At 38.2% G+C, this 23,207-nt stretch overlaps 1 protein-coding gene across 2 annotated transcripts in view; it reads right to left on the bottom strand.

Moving 5' to 3' along the window:
- Positions 1–23,207, bottom strand: part of Dync2h1 (dynein cytoplasmic 2 heavy chain 1) — a 215,906-nt gene that overhangs the window by 140,321 nt on the left and 52,378 nt on the right. For both annotated transcript variants that reach the window (XM_048429223.3, XM_048429224.3), the window contains exons 34-46: positions 20,892–21,074; positions 20,102–20,325; positions 19,133–19,248; positions 16,513–16,712; positions 15,496–15,760; positions 13,724–13,931; positions 11,993–12,122; positions 10,022–10,177; positions 8,527–8,786; positions 7,323–7,569; positions 2,279–2,430; positions 624–768; positions 3–105 (exon numbers count right to left, since the gene is read on the bottom strand). In XM_048429223.3, coding sequence (XP_048285180.3) covers positions 3–105; positions 624–768; positions 2,279–2,430; positions 7,323–7,569; positions 8,527–8,786; positions 10,022–10,177; positions 11,993–12,122; positions 13,724–13,931; positions 15,496–15,760; positions 16,513–16,712; positions 19,133–19,248; positions 20,102–20,325; positions 20,892–21,074 — 2,389 coding nt within the window. The remainder of the gene's footprint in view (positions 1–2; positions 106–623; positions 769–2,278; positions 2,431–7,322; positions 7,570–8,526; positions 8,787–10,021; positions 10,178–11,992; positions 12,123–13,723; positions 13,932–15,495; positions 15,761–16,512; positions 16,713–19,132; positions 19,249–20,101; positions 20,326–20,891; positions 21,075–23,207) is intronic.

Genomic DNA, 23,207 nt, shown 5'->3' with positions numbered 1-23,207 from the left:
ACCTCCTTCTAAATCATATCTGAACAAGCCAAGCACCCACTGAGTCAGGATGCAGGGGGTAAAGAAATAGTGACTGTAATCATCAACTGTGAACTTGGCCCGTACCTGAAAGAGGAAACAGTGCAACCAGCCTTCCTGTAGCTATTTTACCATTCTAGACATTTTCTGCCACCTAATCTTATTTCAGTAGAACTGATTTTTTAAAATTATCCTCTATAATCTGCCTTACACATTTTATTTATGTACTTATCTTTGTGGCAGGGCCTCCACTCTGACCCATGCTGGCCTAGAACTCACTGTGTAACTCATGGCAATCTTCTTGCCACAAGCAGGCAAGGTCTGACTTCAGGTGCACCCCCACTGTGCGCAGCTACTTAGACACTTCAAAGTGTTCCTCGCAGCCAGGCTAAGAGGCTTCAGCAGACTGCCAGAGTCTGCTATGCAGCAAGGGTGCAGCCACAGACTGCACATAAGCTGACTAACATCACAGAATCCCCCTGCTCCAACCCAGCCGGTACGGTCCGTTGTGACTGTGCCACCAGTCACTGCAGCAAGGACCACAGATCATCAGCACCGAGAGGAGGAGGCCAACAGAGCTGGAACTACAGAGCAAACATACATACCTGCTCATACACCTGCACCATTGAGCCTGCTAAGAGGTAAATTTTTGATGAAGAACCCCAAATAGAATGATTCTTCAGATTTTTGTGCAAAACTGCTTCCAAATATGCTCCATAGATTGTCTGTAACTGCTCTCTTTCTGGGTAACTAAAGGGGGAAGACAGAAATAAGAAAGCTAAATTAAATCAATATCATAAATTAATATTTCCACACTAATATACAACCGTGTAAACTTCCAAACTGCACTTCTCTAAGACCCAGACACCCAGGGCTGTTCATGCGTCAGAACAGACTCAGTTCCTGCTCTCTCTGGAGAACTCAACTAGATCCCTCAGTGTCTCTTCTCCAACAGAGCAAGGCTTTATGCAAGACTGGAATCAAACTATTTAAATACAAAAATTGAAAAGCCACTCAACTTCAGAATAAAACATATTTACTTAAGGAAAGCATTTGGAGTTAAGTAAAACCTACACACAGAGCAGTGGTCCAGGTCAGAAGTCTAAGAAAATAAACAACACAACAAAAAGGAGCCTGTTTCTCCCACGTCCAAAGTTATTACCATGTCAATTAATTGGCAATGATAACACCTTAGAAATAACAATGTGCATACATAGAATGTAGTGAGTGGGAACTTGTAAACTGACCAGGGTTAGCAAGTTGAGGAGCCACAAAGGGACGGTGCGTGAACATAGAACTCAGAAGTCCCAGTCACATCCATGATCACAAGGAAGGACAGATGAATCCCATCCCAAGCCACATGACCCAACTCCCCTTTCATCAGATTCAACTCTTTTTCATTATCTCCATAAAATTAAATAATATTAGTTTTGTACATTTATGTCTAAAATGTACACTTTATGTATTTAAAGGAAATGAAATATGTTGAAGAGCCTTCTGCAATGATCTCTGTAGTATTATTCGTAACAGTGAGAAAAACACAAAACAAAACAAAAAACTAAGTATCCAACAGTTGATAGGTGAAAGTAATGTGGTACACATGCACAAGGAAATAAGAGTTCGCCACATAAATAGTGAAACCCGGGCATCAGACAATATGAATAGGACAGAAAATCAATATGTTAAGCAAAATAAACCAAGCACAGATACATAGGAAAGACAGCACGTGATTTCTGTCACATGATCTAAAGGCACTGCTCTCGGGCAAGTGCAGAGCAGGATGGTGGCTCCAAGAACTGGAATCAGTAGGTAGGAACGCAGGGAAGAGCTGGGGGTGGGACAGACAAAGCTGCATCTGAACAGCAGCAAGAAGGTCTGGTGTGCCACTGGAGGCGGTAACTGTGTCCCCAGGACTGCAAGAAGAACCTTGAGTGTTTTCATCACAGTGATAAATATGCTTAAACAAACTCAAGCACCATGCATTAGGTAACATGTCAAAACATTACCCAACACATCAATAGGCTCTGTATTAACGTCAGATCTTAGTGAGATATACAGACCTCAAGCTGCTGGTCAGTTCTGACTCTTGACGTTCGAGGCACAACATACAGAGTTCTATAAAAGACCTTACATACTCTAAACCACTGCCAAAGGTTTGGAAATGAATCAGCTTAACCATTTCACTTTCTATATTTTGAAGTATTCTTGATGAGTATCTTGAATAAAATATATAAAAAAAACCTGTTACTAAGATACATACTCTACGGCACAAAGACGAACAATAGACGTAAACCTGGTGGTCAGCTTGTGTCTTCCCAGCCTGCCTCCAGCTGACATGGAAGCTACAATTTGAATATTCTCCAGACCAACCCACTCCAAATTTTCATCATAAAATCCTTGGTATGTCAACACCTATATGAAAACAAATGTACACAAGTGGTTTATACTTTAGATTTCTCAAATCATATTACAAATACATTGGTTACTTGTGTTCTTGTCCTGACAAATTGCCTGACAAAAGCCAGATTGGGTAAGTTTGTCCTACAGTTTAAGCGGACACAATTCACCCAGCATGCCAGGCAGGGCCACAGGAATCAGGAAACACTGACAAACTTGCTGCCCAGATCCCTGTTCCATTTGACTTAGTCAGGTTCCCACAAAATGAAAGGCCTCACCTTCATTAATAACACTAGAAAATCCTCACACACATACAAAGAAATTTTCTTTTGGTATGGAGATTACAAACCTTATCTATTTGACCATAAAGATTAACCATATCATACAGTGTTAAAGTTTTGATTATTTCTAAGTACAACCAGCACCCTTTAGCTAACTCACTAATTAAAGATTGAAACATTTTAAATTGTTACATCACTGAGCTGATGTTGTTCTACCTTGTACCCAATTCATGTTTTCTGAATCCTCTTCTTTTAAAATGGTTTCACTCCATTAAATAGTAAAATCCAAATACTATTATGAATCTATTAGCAATTATAAAAAAGTAAAGAGTCAGGAAATATATGGAAAATACTTCAGGCTTTTCCATAACTATATTATCATACTCTACAACTGCATAGTACATCTAAACATAGAAAACTCTGAAAATCTAGAACTCCTAATATGATGTAACAACACACAGGAAGACATCTTTTACACTGAGTAAGAACATGTGATACACAACCCTAATCCCAGCCTTCCACAAAAAGAGTGACCACTGTCCGAGGCAAGCGCAGCCAATCATGGAGTAAAGACACCTCCAGTGACAGCTGCAGAGGCCCCAGTTGTTTTAGGTAGGGAGGGTAGGGAATAGATTTCTAAATGGAGAATGATTGACCAAGAACAAGAATTAAATATGACATGACTTTAAACTCTAATGACATGTGCTAGGTAAATGAAAGCAGATGTCATAGCTACAAGAAAAGCCTGGAATGCACAGAGCAGATCAAGAAGAGAGTGACCAGCTCCCAGCTGCACAGCCAAGTCCCTAAACCCTAGGCCCTGGGGCAAACACATGGGCCCCTCCCCACCAGCCTCAGTTTCACTAGTCAGCCAGCAGGCTGAAGGTAGGCCGCTCCAACTCCCTAAGCCCCACCACCACTGCCACAGCATTGACTGAAACCCTGTAATCTACAAGTTCCACTGCACCCACAAAACCACGCATCCCCAGAAACCTCAGTGGCTCCCTAAGACAGAGACAGCGACTGCACAGAATAGACCAAGAGTGGTTCCCTGAGACACAGACAGCAACTGCAAGGATTGAACCAAGAGGCAAAGACACTGCCTGCACCAACTGGAGAAAAAGATGAACAGGCACCAATGCAAGAATACATTCAACAACCTAAAGAGCAATATGGCAACACCAGAACCTAGTGGTACTGCAACAGGACGACCTAAACATCCTAATCTAGAAGAAGCAGAAGAAAACAAGTTAAATGTAACTTTCTCAAGATGATAGAGAACCTGAAGAGGAAATGAAAAATTCCCTTAAAGAAATGAAAGACAAACAAAAAAAAATTGGAAGAAATCAATAAACCTCTTAAAGAAAACCAAGAAAAAACAATCAAACGGTTGAAGAAAACAGTTCAAACAATTCAAGATGTGAAGACTGAGATAGACACAATAAAAAAAAAACACACAAACCGAGGGAATTCTGGATATGGAAAATCTGGGTAAAGGAACAAGAACTACAGATGCAAGCATAACCAACAGAATACAAGAGATGGAAGAGAGAATCTCAGGAGCTGAAGATACGACACAGGAAATAAATTCATTGGTCAAAGAAAATGTTAAATCCAACAAATTCTTCACATAAAACATCCAGGAAATCTGGTACACCATGATAAAAACTAAAAACAATAGGGGAAGAAGGAGAAGGCAGAATCCAACACCCCTTCATGATGAAAGTCTTGGAGAGATCAGGGATACGAGAAATGTATCTAAACATAATAAAAGCAATATACAATACAGCAAGTCGATAGCCAATATCAAATTAAATGGAGAGAAACTCAAAGTGATTCCACTAAAATCAGGAAAAAGACAAGGCTATCCACTCTCTCCATATCTATTCAACATAGAACTCAACGCTCTAGTTAGAGCAATAAGACATTAAAATGACATTAAGGGGATACAAATTGGAAAGGAAGAAGTCAAACTTTCACTATTTGCAGATGACATGATAGTATACATAAGTGACCCTAAAAATTAAACCTGGGAACTCCTATAGCTGATAAACATCTTCAGTAATGTGTCAAGATACAAAATCAACTCAAAAAATCAGTAGCCCTTCCATATATAAATGATAAAGGACTTGAGAAAGATATCAAAGAAACATTACCATTTACAATAGCCACAAATACATACAATATCTTGGGATAACACTAACCAAAGAAGTGAAAGACTTATTCGCAAGAACTTTAAGTCTTTGAAGAAAGAAATTGAAGAATATATCAAAAAATGGAAAGATCTTCCATGCTCTTGGATAGGTAGGATCAATATAATAAAAATGACAATCCTACCAAAAGCAATCTGCAGATTTAATACAATCCCCATGAAAATCCCAACATGATTCTTCGCAGACCTCAAAAGAACAATACTCCACTTCATATGGGAAAACAAAAAACCTAGGAAGCCCAAACAATCCTGTACAATAAAAGAACTTCCAGAGGCATCATCATCCCTGACATCAAGTTCTAGTATAGAACTACAGCAATGAAAACAACTTGGTATTGGCATAAAAACAGACAGGACGGCCAATGGAACTGAATCGAATACTCTGATTTCATACACTATGAACACCTGATTTTTGACAATAAACTTAAGTTATACAATGGAAAAAAGAAAGCATCTTCAGCAAATGATGCTGACATAACTGGATGTCAATACGTAGAAAAATGTAAATATATCCATATCTATCCCCACGCACAAAACTCAAATCCAAATGGATCAAAGACCTTAGTATAAATCTAGCCACACTGAACTGCATAGAAGAGAAAGCGGGAAGTAGCCTTCAATTCATGGACACAGAAGACCACTTCCAAAATATAACACCGGTAGTACAGACACTGAGAGCAACAATAAATAAGGGATCTTCTGAAACTGAGAAGCTTCTGTAAGGCAAAGGACACAGTCAATAAGACAAAAAGGCAGCCTCTGATTGGGAAAAGATCTTCACCAACCCCATATCAGACAGAGGACAGATTTACAAAATATACAAAGAACTCAAGAAACTAGACATTAAAAATACCAATTAATCCAATTTAAAAATATGGTTCAGATCTAAACAGAGAATACTCCAGAGAAGAATCTCAAATGGCTGAAAGACACTTAACTGTTAAACATCCTTAGTCATCAGGGAAATACAAATCAAAACAATTCTGAAATACCATCTTACACTTGTCAGAATGGCTAAGATCAAAAACACCGATGATAGTGTATGCTAGAGAGGATGCAGAGTAGGGGGGACCCTCTTCTATCACTGCTGGGAGTGTCAACTTGTACAGAAACTTTAAAAATCAGTATGGCAGTTTCTCAGAAAATTGGGAATCAATCTACATCAAGACCCAGCAGTACCACTCTCAGGCATACAACCAATCATACTACATGGACATATGCTCAACTATGTTCATAACAACATTATTCATAATAGTCAGAATCTGGAAACAACCTAGATTCCCCTCAACCAAAGAATGGGTTAAAAAAAAAATGTGGTACATTTACACAATAGAGTACTACTCAGTGGTGAAAAAACAATGACATCTTGAAATATGCATGCAAATGGATAGAACTAAAATAAAATAACATCCTGAGTAAGGTAACCCAGACCCAGAAAGACAAACACGGTATGTACTCACTCTTAAGTTAATATCAGATGTAAAGCAAAGGATAACCAGCCTATAGTTCATGATCCCAGAGAAGCTAGGTAACAAGGAGAACCCTAAGAGAAACATACATGAATCCTCCTGAGAAAGGGAAATAGACAAGAACTCCTGAGAAAATTGGGAGTGTGGGGGGAGGGGGTGTGGAAGAGGAGAGTAGAGGAGAACATGAGGGAACAGATGGTCAACATGGGAGAAGGACAAAGAGGGAGAGCAAGGAAAGAGATACATTGATTGAGAGAGCCATTATGGGGCTGGCGTGAAACCTCGCACCAGGGAAATTCCCAGGAATCCACAGGATGACCCCAGCTAAGCAATAGTGGAGAGTGTGCCTGAACTGTCCTTCCCCTGTAATCAGATTGATGGCTACCGCAATTGTCATCATAGAACCTTCATCCAGCAACTGATGGAAGCAGGATGCAGAACTCCACAGTGAAGCACCGCACCGATCTGAGCTCCCAAAGTCCAGTCAAAGAGAGAGAGATAATATGAGCAACGGGTCAAGACCATGATGGGGACACTTACTGAAGCAGCTGACGTGAGCTCATAGGAGCACACTAACAGTCCCCCGGAATGACAGCAGGGGAACAAGCATAGGACCAAACTAGACCCTCTGAATGTGGGAGACATTTTAATGACTGGGCAAACTGTTGAGACATTGGCAGTCATACCAGGATTTATCTCTACTGCTTGAATTGGCTTTTTGAAACCCATTCTCTTTGGAAGGATACCTTGCTCAGACTAGACATAGTGGGGAAGGTGGGAGGGAAGGTAGAGGGATAGAGAGAAGAGGAGGGAATGGGACCTGGGATTGGTATGTAAAATGAGAAAAGATTATTTTTTAAAAAATTAATTAATCGATTTTTAAAAAGGAAAAAAGAAAAGCCAACAGACAAATTACAGGCAAAAGCATCGGCTGTTAAGACTTACCTGCTGGAGGAAAGCCACCAAAGTGCTGGTCCCCCACTTATCAAGCTTGGGCAGGTTGATATCTTTTAGGTACAAAACAAGTCTTTCACAATCTTTTGGTCTGTACACTCGGCCAGTGTTTGTACTGATTACCATGCAAGTCTGGCTCAGCTTCTGCAGAAGATGCCGGGAAGTGGTCTGAGCACTGCAGTGGACTGTGGCGATCTCCGTGGAGCGGAGCTGAGAGAAGGCGTACCTGAGCAGCATCCTAGACAGACAGGTCGGAGGAGAGAGGGGTGACACATACTGGGGTATGTGTACAATAAAACACTCCTCACACTCAATATGGAATTGATGTCTTTTTCTAAATTATTTCAGATTATGTTGAGAAGGAAAATAATGTGATACAGTTTCCATCATCACTAAAATGACTTTCTAATTTTTAAAGTGGAGTGTGTATTTTAAAATATTCCTAGAATTCTTGCAGACCTCATAAGTTCAGTTTTACAAGGTATGTAGAATATATATTAGTTTTGTTCCCCCATAGTTCACAGAAGGACTTTAAGTTCCCCAATAGTTTTGTTTCATTAACTACCCTGATTGTATAGAAATATTAAAAATTACTACTCTACCAACATATATGTAAAACTAATAATTCAGGTTTACTCCTAAACACAAGTGAACCGCACTGAGCTAGACACCATTTTTAATAAGAGAGCAGGCTCACCCGGCAAGTTCATGGCTAACACACACATAAGGTGTAAATGTGTACACAGGATTTAATTGTTGTGACTATGTACAAAATCCTTTAGAAAGTTTTTTTTTCTTTTTCTTTTTTCTTTCTTTTTTTTTATTCTTTTGTTTTGTTTTGTTTTTTGTTTTTCAAGACTGGGTTTCTCTGTAGCTTTGGAGTCTGTCCTAGAACTAGCTCTTGGAGACCTGGCTGGCCTCGAACTCACAGAGATCTGCCGGCCTCTACCTTCTGAGAGCTGGGATTAAAGGCGTGCGCCTCCACCACCCAGACACTATTTTCTAAGCTCACACAAACTTGCAGAGAAAATGACACTTCTCTGCGGTGATTTTTTTTTCTTAAATAGGAGGTAACAGTAAGTACCCTCTATAAAAATATAAGTGCTTTGTAACCAAAAGAAACATAATGTACTTTTTTAAATCCTTGAGAAAGAGGCAAATTCACAGTATATATTTTTGAAGACATTTTTCTTACCCTTTGCCACATCCCTCTGGTCCTACAAGAATAAATGGCTGTTTAGTATCAGAATTCAGCCAAGGCTTGAAATAATCGAGCCCTCGCTGCATGTCAGGGGTCTGGATGACAGGGAGGGAATGGCCACTGCTGAAATCATCAGCTGTCAGGCTCTCTGGCTTCTTAAGCACGTAGGATGCTAACTGTCCTCGATCCATGTCATAGTAGGTGTCCATTGGTCTGTGAGGGTCTGGAGGGGACTCCCGGGCCCAGTTAAAGACCTTAAGAGGGAAACATTGTAACAAGGAGTTTTTACATATTCCTAACAGTGGATAACTGTTCGGTACATCAAAGTGAATATCTCCATAGTAAATCACCTCATTAAGTAAGTTTATATATTTCTAAGGAAATTTTAAAATTAAAATAGTATTTTACCTCAATATGATCTGAAGTAAAACAAATATATATATATATATATAAAGATACCAATTTGATAGAAATTTATATATCAAGGCATAAAATATATCCATGTTTTAATAGCATTCTTACAAATTGCAGACTTTGGGCATACTAAGGTCCTTTATTTCCAACATTTCCCAGAACTGACTTCAGTTACACCCATAACATTCAATGGGTTATTCTGCCCCACGATACAGAAATATATGTGGTCTGTCCATAAGAGTATTTGAGAGCAGTGGACAGGAAGGTGCTGGACAGTACATGAGAGGGAAGGGGACACATACAACTACAGAAAAGCTAACAGGACAGAGAGAGCAGCTAATGGCGGGACTAAGCAACAGTGAACACAACACTGTGTTGGTCTTATTTAATCATTCCAAAGGGAAAAAGTCCCTTGTGGGCCCCAAGAGATAGATGGTTAAGAGCACTAGTTGCTCTCCCAGAAGACCCAACTTTAATTCTCAGCACCTACAATCATCGTAACTCCACTTCCAGTTTCAGGGATCCAACACTGTTTTCTGGCCTCCACAGGCCCAGGTGTGCACATCGTGCACAGACATACAGTCAGGAAAACATCCACACACAAAAAAGAAAAGAAAAGACCCTTATGATATAAAAAATGCCTTTCTAACCAACTGGCTCAAATATAATCTAACATTATTCGAGAATTAGAAATATTCCAGCACTTCTAAGTAATAACACTAAATAAAAATTTTAAAAGATTATTTAAAGCTAAATGAAATACTGGAATATATTCATAATGCTAAGTAGATTCAAGCCTAACTTATACTTTTATGTCCCAAGCCTTAGCTTATTACAAAATGCCATAAAATTTTAAGTCCATCAGAAACCCTCAGTTTGATACACAGAACCATGTTTACATACACAAATATGCATGCAGACCCATATAGATACATATGTCCTGTTAGTCTACCAAATGCATAAATTCATAACTAGAAAGTTTTCACACTTCGAATTGTATCTCAGTTGTGTATCTCAACTGTGAGACTTAAGGGTTAAGAGGAGCTGAAGACTATGGTTGGAAAATGCTTCTTACCTCCTTGGTGAATTCCAAACGCGATTTCATGTTTAGATTTCCACTCAGGCCTCGTATGAGATTAATAATAAACTGGTCGTGATCTCTGCACCCATGAAGGTGGGACAAAGCATTCATCACAGTACCAACCAAGCTTGTTTCTACTACATAGTCATTCTGCCGATTAAAATTCACAGAACCAAGACAGGAAAAACAGATTATTAACCAGCAAACACAAATCCATACAAATCGACACAGATCACTGTCAATTTTTGAATTCATCTCTCTCATTTCTATAAAAAGTATGGATGTCATTCAGATTACATATATACTTTGAAAATACAAAAACAAATTTAAAGGTAATTATGTACTTTGAACTATAAACACTAAAATTCTCAAATAATTACATGACATATATCCTCAGCCTGAAGAATATACATATACATTTTTAAAACTTTAGAAAACAGCTAAGGTGTGGTTCACCTCTGAGATACCTGTCTCCGAACTGTAACACTGCTGTACAGGTACAATCTTTAACAGGCGACATCCAGTTGGTGGAAGTCGGTCCCTAGAGATGACCCTTTAGTCACATTTACAGCCACCCTGGCTCTGGCCTGTTTTCTCTGCTTCCTTTTGCCACCAACATGAGGCATGGTGATGCAAGGAGTCCCAGGTCCAGCAGGCAGTCTGCCCCTGGCATCTTTCCCCAGACAGTTAATGTCATTAAAGTGAGAACTACAGAGCCTAGCAGTGCTGATGCCATGAGATCTGCCACCTTACTGTGTCACCTGTGTGAACGCTTGAATTAGGGTGTGCTACCAGACAGAACAGACTTCAGGCATCTCAGCACCACACCACTGCCTGCTCACTCTTCTTAACAAGCTTGCTCTGGGAACTCACTAAGGGGCATGACAGGTTTGGTCCCTGCCCCCCAGGAACTTGCAGGTGAGTGCAGACAGAGACTAAAATGGTTGGTGAGTGTTACAATGAAAGCAAGGAAGGAAGACTGCATGAGCAGGAAACCTTTCCTTCTCTAATAACTGGGGAAATAATTAATCTGCAATATTTTAATACTCATTTTAATTTCTCCCACTTTCATCTGTACAAAGGAAGAAAAACAAACATAAAACAATTAAAAACGATAGCAATTTTTATGTATTTTGATCAATATGAAAAAACTAACCTCTGGATCAAGCTCAGATTAATAGTCATGTGACTTCAAAGAAACTGCTGATTTTTAATTTCTGTTTAATATGTTTGTTTTCACAAAATTAATAACATCAAAAAACCATATACTTTTTAAAATTCATGTATGTATGGAAGCCCCCTACAATCTTCTTTTCATGCCGAGGGTCTACTCACACCTCATGGTAAAGCACTCCAACAGAGCAGCATCCTGCCATGCTACTGGATGATGATGATGTGTTTACGTGGCATTCGTGGCCCAGAGACACCCTTCTCTAGGAAGGTATGGTCTTACTAGCTTTCATCTCAGTCCTCAAGTATTTGACTTCACAAATTTAGATGTCCATTTTTATTGCGTAAATTTCAAATATTACTGTAAGTAACTCACTGTCTCTTCTGTTTTAGTATTAGCTTAATAATGCCTTTAACATATTAAACACATTTAACATATTACACACATGACACGATGTGATCCTCATGGTTGCAGAGCCATTAGTTATCCACGTCAGGGAAGCAGAGCAGAGCAACTATGAATAGTAGAATGAGACAAGATGGTTTCCCACCAAGAAAAAGACATTCTAGTACTCAAGCTTTTTAGGTAAGTTAGACAAGATTCTACAGACACAGAAATGAAGGTGTCTTAAGACCAGCTAATATATGTAATGTAAGAGGACAGGAAAGGGACAGCAGTGACGGTGTCCACTCTACACTCGGTCCCACAGAGCTCTACAGAAGGCAGGACATGGAAGCACAATTCCCAACTATCCATCCCATCTCACTGCACATCTAAAACTGTGGCCAGCTCACCTGCTTTAAAACCCACTGCAAAGCTTTTGAAAAATAATCTCCAATCCAGTTCTCAAGGTTACTTCTGTACTCAGCAGGCTGATTCCTCAACCAAGATTTTATCAGAGAATTTAGATCCGTCTCTTCATCACTACAAGGATTAACACAAACATGCCAGTTATTCAGGAAGAAATTGCCAACTAACTTCAAACTAACTCCTGTTCCTATGGATGTTGGTCTATCAAGCACCCATCTGTCAGCACAGAAAGCCTGCACTGTTGACTTCCGTGTGTGTGTGTGTGTGTGTGTGTGTGTGTGTGTGTGTATGTGTGTGTGTACACACAGATCTGTGTGTGCTAGAGAATACTAGCAGTACTCTAGACCCTACCGAAAAGTTCTCATTGGGCCTCTCCATGGATAAATGCTCAGCAACATCAGGAGAAATAAAGGAACCCAAAAGGTCTAAGGTCGAGCACACAGTAACCTAAGAGTTAATATATATTTTAATAAAATCACACATATTCATTGTGCCTCATACAACCAAGATCCGGGCCACCAACCCTCTGCAGCAGTATGTAATCCTCCTGCTAAACAGACACAGCACCCCTCACAAGGTCTGTACCTTCTTATGCTCCATAAATGGCAGTCTCACTCTTGTACAGTCTTTCTACTATGTTTAAATTAATGTAAAATACACAATAAATATTCAATAAGAATTTCTAAATTTACCTGTAAACTTACCTTTTATTATAATATTGTTATAAGATTGCAACACTGAATAAATGATAAATTTACAGAAATATTACAATGAAACTATATACCTAAAATAATATGATTTTAATAATTTACTGTAATATCAACTGAAGTATATAATTAGTTAAATATAAATGTCTATTAGAATACTTAGTGAAATAAGAAGTTAAATAATTTGAAGACATAATCTCAACCCAAGTGATTACAGCAATGTGCCATTCACAACATATGAAATATAGGCATAATAAATAAGAAATTCTAAATATTTTCTTTTGAAGACCAGTTCTTTCTTTTTTGATTTGTTTACTTTTATTTTATATGCACCAGTATCTTGCCTGCAGGTACATCTGTGTGAGAATGTATCTTGAAGTTACAGAGTTGAGTTGTATGTGGGTGCTAGGAATTGAACCCGGGTCCTCTGGAAGAGCAGTCAGTGCCCATAATCACTGAGTCATCTCTCCAGCCTAGAATTATAAATATTTTTGCCAAACTATTACTCATTTGGGAAAATGAAACTGGTCCAGATGTCCATGTGATGCGAGAACCAGTTAGCGCTACCCATCTCTGCTTCTCAAGCCGCTCTCAGTCCACCGGGAAAGTAAGAAAATACGCAGGAAGATACAAAGGCTTTGCTATAGGACTTATTATACCTGAATTAGTCCTAACCACTTTTGAATTTATAACTCAGTAACTAAGATGTGCTACTGGGATTTAAATAGTATGTACTAGTACTTACTTAGTGTGCTTATATCAGTGAATTCAATTTTTAAAATTTTTAAAGGAAATAAAGTACTTTCTATTCTCTTAAAGAAAATAATGCTTCACTGAATTGCTAAAAGAATTCATATATAATAAAACAAACTCTAAACCAATTAATCTAAGCAAAAACAGTTAATCATAGATGTAATCAATTTTTATTCATTATATTCTTAACTTAGTTATGGAATCAAAATGGTAATTAAAAAATAATCTAGTATATAGAAATGATCTGTGACTTACCTAAGAAATATCATTCCCATTCTAGATATTGTGGCTGGTGAAGCACAGCTTAAATCATGGGTTTCAAATACAAAGTTAACATTTGGGCCAAACTGAATCCTTTCTCCACTTGGCATGGTGAGTAGCCGATTATCATCCAGAACAGAATTCAGAGATTCTATCCACTCAGGGTCAATGTCACCATCACAAATTATCCATGAGCTGACTTCTATTTTCAAGTCACAAGAATGAAGACTTTAAAAAAATACACACACACACACACACACACACACACACACACACAGTCATGCACTGCACGCACAGATATGCCAACAGCTACAACAGTCCAACATAAACAATAAAGTAACTTTCATTACTCACGACTAATTTCCATCTTAATATAAAGAGCAGAGTTCAGCAAGCTGCAGTGTCATTGCAGTGTCATGGAAACAATGCTACATGTGTGCTAGAGAAACTCTGGGTAATCCCATCTCCACTGCCCAAAGCTCAAGGTATTATTTTCTCTAACCAAACAGATTGAATTCACAATATTCCTTAAAACATAGTGTGTAAGATGGATATTCCTATTCCAAAAAGATACCTCTAAAATAATCTCCCAAACTATTATGTTTGGTCATACCAGGAGAATATATGAATGTTTGCTACATAATGTCTCTTTGAGAAATATAGGAAACTTAACTTTCATGAGAAAAAAATCCTGATTACTGCCATGGTTTTAATGTTTTCAAGGATGACCCAAAATGGGAAGAGCAGCAACCAGGCCGCACACACACAATGCCTGCAGTCTTTTCAACAGCAGACACACTTTACCCATCCTTTCTAAAATCAGAGTGCTTCAAACTGTCCTTGGACCTTTGAAACAAAGAAGGAAATGTCATCAACAGTGTGAGAAAGGGTAGTGTGTGTCTTTATTTAAAGTAGAATTACAAGAAAAGTAAAGAAACTGCGTTGGAAAGCCCGCCACTGGCGTCAGTTTCTGAATAATTACCAACTGCCTTACTTGAAAAACTACCAATTAAGGCTTGCAAAAGTATGAAGATTCGGGTCAAAAATTATCTTGAAAGTCATGTCAAGTAAAACAAAGAGGCACAAGCCTTATAAGCCCTACTCTGGAGGCAAAGGCAAGCTGATCTCATGAATTCTAGGCCAGTCTGGATTACAGAGTGAGTTCCAGGCCAAGGCTACAATAGTGAGATTCTGTCGCAAAAATAAAAAATGAAAATGAAAAACAAAACAAACAACTAAGCTGAGAAAATTTAGACCAAGAAGTAACTAAACTTTTTCACCATTTCAAATTGCAAAATAACTCAGAATGATTCGTTCACACTAACAACTTAATGATGTTCAAATACATTAATTACATTAACAAGGCATATGTCAACTAATTCATCAAAGATTTTATATGCATTTAGTAAATTAGTTATGAATTATATTTTAATCAAGTTACTCTGAATTTTGATAATATTAAAAGTTGCTATCAAGTAATAAGTCAAAAGACAGCATGACCCAAGCATGGTTGGTGGCGGGCACCTGTAATCCCAGCATTTGTAAGGCTAAACTATCAGGAGGATCATGGGTTCCAGATCAGCCTAGGCTGCAGAGTGAGACTTTGTCTCAACAAAGCAACAATAAAAAAGAGTAAAGGTGCTAACATATCAAAAGAACATCATTACAAAGTGTGTTAAATCACACATGTGTCTTAATAAGAACATTATAAACATATTACATTATTCTCTAGGCATTATTAGGTAAAGAATTAGACAGTGACCAACCTTGAGGTTCACGAACTACTTGGCGAGCGCTATTTGTCAAAACACCATCCGACCACTCTCTTGTGTCCATGTCAATATGTCCTAATAACTGGTGTCTGGGCATAGCTTTGGGATTCATGGTGTACTGTTTTACTACTTTGCCAGTTTTACAAAGTGCAGCCCTTAACATTCTCCAAAGGGTAGACTTGCCAGCACCACTTGGGCCAACAATAACAACTCCTGTCCTCTGGCGCAGCTGTTCATACAGCTCTAGAGCCTTCTTCATCTGAGGAAAGAAACGGGTCCACGTTCAGTCACACTCAGCTCTACTGTCACTCCGCAAACACCTTCTTTCTACTGTAAACGTAAATAAGTCTGACTTCTCCACTGGAAAAGAAAACCTCAAGTAGACCACTAGCTAAATAAATTGGAACACATTTCCAACGTGATCTTTAAGCTCAACATCTGTCTTTAAAGAGGGTGGTTGGCGTGAAGTTGGAAACACACACCTTTTTTTGTTTAGTCATTCATTCAGATACACGATTTCCCTCAGTTACAATTCATATTCTACTCAACAAAAATTGAAGGGAAATGTTCATTTTAATAACAAATTGTGCCACATAAAGAAGCTCTGTTAGAAGAATTCCTACTAAGAAATTATCAAAGTGCAACTAAATCACATGTACTCAATAAGCAAAAGTTCATATGAGCCTTCTACCCAGCTATCACACACAACTCACTGGGATGGGCAGGAACCAGGAATAAAACGTTGAACAAAAACATATATAGATGCTGTCTTTCATGAAGATTCCCATCTGGTGGAGAGTTAATACATACTTAACATTAAACATGCATCAAGGACAGAAGCAATGATAAACAGATCAAGGATCCCTAATCAGAACTTGAAGACCCAAGAAGCATCCTGAAGTGAGATTAAAGTTAAAAGACGAAAAATAACTGAAAGATGGCTGATGATGACTGTAAATCAGAATAAACTAGGAAAGAACAATAATCTACGACAAATATCCCTGAGGTTACCTGATTGGGTATGACTTCATAATTGGCCTCCTCAAAGACTTGCTTTAACGCGGCACTCAGTTCGCTGTATTCCACTTCTTTAAAGTCAATCCCAGGGAAGACATCCTTGATCAGTGCATCAAACCGGGTGCAATCAGCAAATGTGAATTTGGACATTGTATTAAGCCTCAGTGCTTGTACCACAATATGATTTTCATTAACTATAGAAAAAGTTTTAATTTAAAATTATTTTTATTATAAATTCAATGATGATAAACCATTTTAAATAAGATAGAGCCTTGATATCATTACTAATTGTTAAACAGCATGTTAGACACATTTAGAAACAGTAAATCATAACTACTACACTTCCTTTTCTATGTTTTAATTGCCAAGAAATAAATTCTGATATAGTGAGATTTGAATTATATTAGACATTCATACTAAAAATCATAATTTTCATGTATATGATTTTCATTTGGATAATACTTTCCCTTTAATGTAATAAGATCCTCTTATGTTCAAGCAGTTTAAAAATAATTATTATTTTTTTAGTTTTACATACAAGAATATTAAGTTTCTAAGACAATGACGTGGAAATAAATACTACAATTAGCATTCCAATTTAGCTAGCAGTTCTCAACCTGTAGGTCACAACTCCTGTGTGGTGGTTGTACAACCCTTTCACAGGGGTTAGCTAAGACCATCAGAGAATACAGATATTTATATTACAATTTATAATAGTAGCAAATTTACAGTTATGAAGTAGTTAACAAAAAAATTTTTATGGTTGAGGCTCACCACAACATGAGGAATTATATTAAAGGGTCACAGTATTAAAAAGGTTGAGAACCACTACTCTAAGCAGTAATCTTTAATTAATCTTTATCTTAACTGACTCAAAAAAACATTTTTTAGCTAAGTGCAAATGCTCACATTATTAGCATATTCTTAGTTTTAAGGCTATTCCAGACTAAGCAATAAAAACATGAAGGCAAAGATACTGTATCTGTGTTTCCTGGCATCTCCCCTACCCTGGCTGACTATCAGTAAGTAGAGCGAAAGAAGAGTGGCAATCCCTGATTTAGTTCAAGTACTGAACTCATAGTCCCTTGTATTTACTACATATGAATTTTGAATATTTCTTCCAAACCATCAAAAGTAGAAGCTATTTAAGATCTTCACAAGACACTGTCCACCTTTAATAAGTCACTCTGGCAACAGAGCTCAAGTAACTGCTTCTTTGAAGACATGAACCTTCAGCACAAACCAGAGATTTTCTAGCCTTTCCTATGCTCTTACTCAAGTCTTTCTTCAAGCTGAAGTTTATCATCTAGCACTTTCTGTGGAGCTGGATCAGGACAGAAATTGCTTAAATTTGTTTTTATTGTAAAATACTTTTTGTTCTCCTTCAACTATGATTGATAGTTTTGTAACTTAATTTTTAATAGCAACCTGAAAAACATGAAAACTCAGCCTCTCTGAAAGGCATATATCCATGGACACAAAGTCATTTATTCTGCGCGGATGGAAAAGAGCAAGGGCTTTCCAGGAGCCAAGTGTGGTCTGAGCTCGTGCTGATGTGCACAGCTGAGCTATCCGGGAGCAGGAAAGGGGAAAACCTTTAAAGAAGCCGCAGTGACGCAGCTACTGCCCAGGGTTGAGAGGCAGAGATCAATCTCCACACCTCACTTTGAGGGTGACATAAACTCAGTGACAAGATTTACAGCCAAAAAGCAGAGAACAGGGGAAAATAATGATTTTACAGTAGAGAAGGCTAGCCAGTGTCCCCTTTACCAAGGGAAGAAAGCCAGCATCCCACGCCACGCACCTCACGACAGTACATGACAAACAGCACTGCTTCTTCCTCCTTCTTCCCATTCAGAGCCTCATCCAATTGCATATACTCCTTTGTCTATTGGCAGAAAAACACCATGGTGTGTTTCCAACATCTCTGCTAACAAAGGCTCATGCTCCATGAACACTGAACACTCCTAGAAACTTTGAGGGTTTTGTACAGTCTGGGGATGAACAAGCCACTCGAAGATGCTTTCTTTGACGTTGGGATTGGGTTTGCTTTATTTTGATGCAGGATCTCATCATGTTTCCCATGCTGGCCTAGGACCAAGTCTTCCTGCCTGAGCTTCCTCAATTCTGAGACTACAGGTATATGTCAGAGCCTTTGATTCTATGACCATCAATTTTGAAAGCAAGTGCATTTGATTATTCTTTTACACATTTATATGTACTTTTATTTTATTTATTTTATTTTATACACATTTATATGTACTACTACTTTATATAAATCAATCCCTGAATTTTCTTGTAGGACATTAGGTTAAAATTAGAAAAAAAATCAGAATAATTTATAAACTTTAAGTTAAAAAGAATGCAGCAAAACCGCTCAATTAATTGATATAAGTACATCACACTACTGTAAGATGTTAAAAAATAGAGAAATCTACGCAAGTTTACAAAAATATAAGTACATCACACTACTGTAAGATGTTAAAAATAGAGAAATCTAGGCAAGTTTACAAAAATTTTCTACATGGTATCTGCAACCTTTCTGTAATATAAACTATTTTAAATCAAAGCATATTTTTAAAATTCAGTACTTTAACTAGATAATTAATCATACCATCCTGTTTTGTGCCATTTTTCTTCAGCTGTCTCAGAAGATTCCCACTTCCTCTGAGAACAGTCTTCAAAGCTCTCAACCCCCAATCATAATGTTGCTGGGGTGTCAAAAGTTCCCTGAAGCAAAGATGGCCAAAAGGTTAATTTTGCAAGAAATTACTTTTAGCACCACTCCAAAGAAATGTAGACTGAGCTGTAGAAATTAATACTAGAATTTCATTAATTGACACAAGAAAATCAATTACACAAAATAATCACTCCAGGAAGCAGATGAAGGGAGAATCACAAGGAACAAGGTAAACCTGTCATGAAGAGACAAGGGCAAGCAGCTATTCCTGTCCTCACAAAAGCTTCCCCTGCCCAGCCTACTCCCCCTCTTTAATACCATCCTGGTTCTCTATAATCCACTAAATGATATGCACTAGAATTCTGGGTTGTCTAGGAAAATAAAAATTAACCTCTAATACTAGAAATAAAGCATGGAAACATCCTCTGGAGAGCTGCAGCTTCTGAGGGGTCAGCTGGGAAACTGGTGAAATAAGAACCACTTAGTCAGAGTCCACATAAACATTGTGAAGAGAAACATCAAGTTAGCAACAATTAAGAAAAAAAAATTGTCAGGTGTGGTAGCGCACACCTGCAATCCCAGCACTAGGGAGGCAGAGGCAGGCGGATCTCTGAGTTTGAGAGCAGTATGGTCTATAGAGTGAGTTCCAGGACAGCCAGCGCTACACTCAGAAACCCTGTCTTCTAAATAAATAAATAATGTAGAAAAGAACTGTTTTAATGCAGATGTCTTCTTATGGCTTGGAATAAAATATATCATATCTTATGATTTATATTTATTATTTATATATTATTTATTATTTATTATAGTGACCAACAAACTCACCATATAAACTGGAAAAATATGAAAATACAAACCAATCACGGGAAACACAAAATGTGAATATTAAAATGGGAAACCCACCTAGATAGGTTGAAAATAGCAACCAATTTTCTGCCCAGTTCTTTAGCATCTTTGAAGCCCTCTGAATAGAGAATCACTTCTGCAATAAGATCATTGTCTGGACGTGACATCGCCACTGGCCTGAAAAGCTGCTTGAGATTGTCTGGAAGCTTTTGTCTTCCGCCATAACCTTTTCCAGCAGGATTCATGGTGATAAAAATTCCAGAGTTAGAATTTATTTCTACCTGAAATATTAATTTAGAATATAGGCATCAAAGATTTTAAAGAGAGAAATTTTATCATAAATACAATTCTATGCATAAATCCAACATCTTAGCAAAAGTAACCTCCAATATACTAAGCACATCCTTATGTAATACATAATGAACAGTTCATGAATCCACTGCATTATACTGGATTTACTTCATAATAAGTTTTCAAAGAACATAAGTTTAAGAGTAGATAACTGGCTTCAATGTCTATTTACTCACAGTATGTCTTTGGAACTCATGACAAATAATGATTCAAATATAGCTTTCAAAATTAGACAACCTTTGATTTGAATCAAAGATCCCTACACTTGTTATCAAATCTTGGTTTCTTCATCCATAAAATAGAGTATTTGCATTTGAAGGCTGTACTGAGTATTAAATGAGATAATACATTAAAGCACTATATACACTGTGGTAGTTCAGAAACCTGAGTGCCATTTCAGAGATAAAAAGGCTAGAAACACAGGTCACAGAGTAGAGGCAGCAATGCCCAGAGACCAGCACAGGAGGGAAGCCAAGTCACTGGAGGTGTCCCTTACCTCTTTGCCAAGCAGCTCACAGACAGTTCTGTGATTCTTCAGAGCATCCTGAATGGTCTGGATCTGCATGGAAACAGCTGACAGTACAGCTTCTTCCAGTCTGTTGAACTCATCAAAGCAACCCCACGCCCCACACTTCACCAAACCAACAAAGATTCGCCCCATTGACTTCACATCAATGCCCTGAAAAGATAAAAATAATTTTCATTTTAAAATGATGAAATTCTCTAGTGCTAGTAATAAGTTGATATTTTGTGCAGATAAACAGATTAACTAATAATTTTACCCATCAACATCTCCTTTCTTTTTTTAAAAAAAAAAATAAGGGAAGAATAGTGGTGCATGCCTGCAACCTGGCTCTTGGAGAAAGGGACAGGAACAGTGAGTGCTAGTCCAACCTGGGCTACATCGAGAGATCCTATGTCAAAGAAAGTCTAGAAGTGGGGAGAAGATTAAGAAACTACTCCTTCAACTTCAGAGCAGTTTCAAGGACAGTGTTCTTTAAACAAAGACAAGAATTCATTTCAGTCTGTTTTTTGTCTAGGATCAAAGGTGTGCACCATCAACACTCGGCCCACTTCAATCATTTTTAAGTCAAAGTAAACCCCCCAACACACAACACACACAAAATGATTTGAAAACACTAAGATGTATTTAGCTGTTTTTTTGTTTCGTTTTTCTAATTGAGAATTATCCTTACTAAACAATATTTTTCTCCAGTGTAGTACAAACTTTGGAAGTTTATGTTGGGGTGCCAGGCTCCTTAAACCTCTCAGGACTCAGAAGAACCGCTATAGCATCAGAAGGACCGCTATAGCATCAGAAGGACCACTATAGCAACAGAAGGACCGCTATAGCAACAGAAGGGCCGCTATAGCATCAGAAGGACCGCTATAGCAGGTGAAAACTGGCTAAAAAGAGCTGAGAGTAAATGAAATAAATTAGCTCCCATGAATCTTTTCATTATGCCCCATTTATTCTTCCTGTGTGCTCTCCAATGCTCTCTCGATGTTCTTTACTGTACTCTCATCCCACAAGGCTTTTAGTTCACACAGAGACATAATTAACAATTCTCTGGTAACTAAAAATGATACCAAGCATGCATTTCTTAGGGCTAACAAGATGGATAAAGTAGGCGCCAGTTGTCTTACTACTGTCTGGGGGGTGAGACGGGGCTGTGAATCTCTCCTGTAGATACCAGGATTAGTTAAGGATGGGGCTAGAAATCAGTATAGAATCTATGAGAAAAGGAGAATTTGTGCATTAACTACATTTGTGTGGTTAGCTAAGAAAAACACTACAGTGTTGTGCACTCTCTGAGCACTTCCACAGCAGCTGGGAACACAGTCTTTGTGGTGACCATGGTAACCAGCATACCCTATGGAAGGAAAACAGATGGTACTTGTGCCCCACCCAACAGGGGCCAACATTGCTGTGAGAATGTTGTATCCTCTGGCACCCAGGTGAGAAGGAATTCCTTTGTCAGGGGCTGGTTTAGCAACCCAAGCTTCTTTTCCTGTATTTCTATAGGTAAAGACACAAACAGTTAATATTTTAAACTAAGATCTTGTTTCAATGAAACCAGGCAGAGGTAAATACAGAATAGTAATTAATAACTTGTTAGAGTAGAGCAAAGGTCAGTAGATATCGCTTTCCTGAGTCTGCTGCTGGAGAGTTCAGGGTTGCCCAGACCTGTTTATCAGCAAGAGTAAACATGCTGTCTTTTCTACTCAGTGCCTGTCTTTTAAGGTTCTTAAGTGGTTATTTGCAAAACTCTTTCTTGTCCGATGACCTGTCATAAAGGGCAATTAGGGGGATGGGGTAGTTTTATGTGGATTTGACTATAAGAACTAAGGTTTCTTTGAGTGAATACTTTCACACCAGAGCCCCACAGTATGGGGAGGGTCATCTAACTATTGCTCAATGATTTATACACTGCTGAGGTATTTTGGGATGAATCCCACTATGAGAAGGAGGAAGACTATGGCTTCACAAGATTTTTACAGAATTGACAGGACTATTCAAAAGACAGTGATCCCAAAGCTCTACAAATCAAGGTTCTCCACCAGAATATACTCCTGTGGGAATATACAGCTGATGTGGAATTCTCTGTACGCTGTGATTACCATTAATGAATAAGAAAAACTGTCTTAGGTCTGTGATAGGGTAGAGCAGAGCTAGGTGAGGAAAACTAAACTAAAGCTGGGAGGAAGAAGGCAGAGTCAGAGAGAAGCCATGGAGCCACCGCCAGAGACAGACATGGTGAAACCTTGCTGGTAGGCTACAAGACTCATGGTAAAATATACAACAATGGAG

This window comes from Myodes glareolus, chromosome 4 (assembly GCF_982192425.1).
Source record: "Myodes glareolus chromosome 4, mMyoGla1.1, whole genome shotgun sequence".
Taxonomy (NCBI): Eukaryota; Metazoa; Chordata; class Mammalia; order Rodentia; family Cricetidae; genus Myodes; species Myodes glareolus.
The sequence above is the reverse complement of the archived record's forward strand: the minus strand, read 5'-3'. Positions and strand labels throughout refer to the sequence as shown.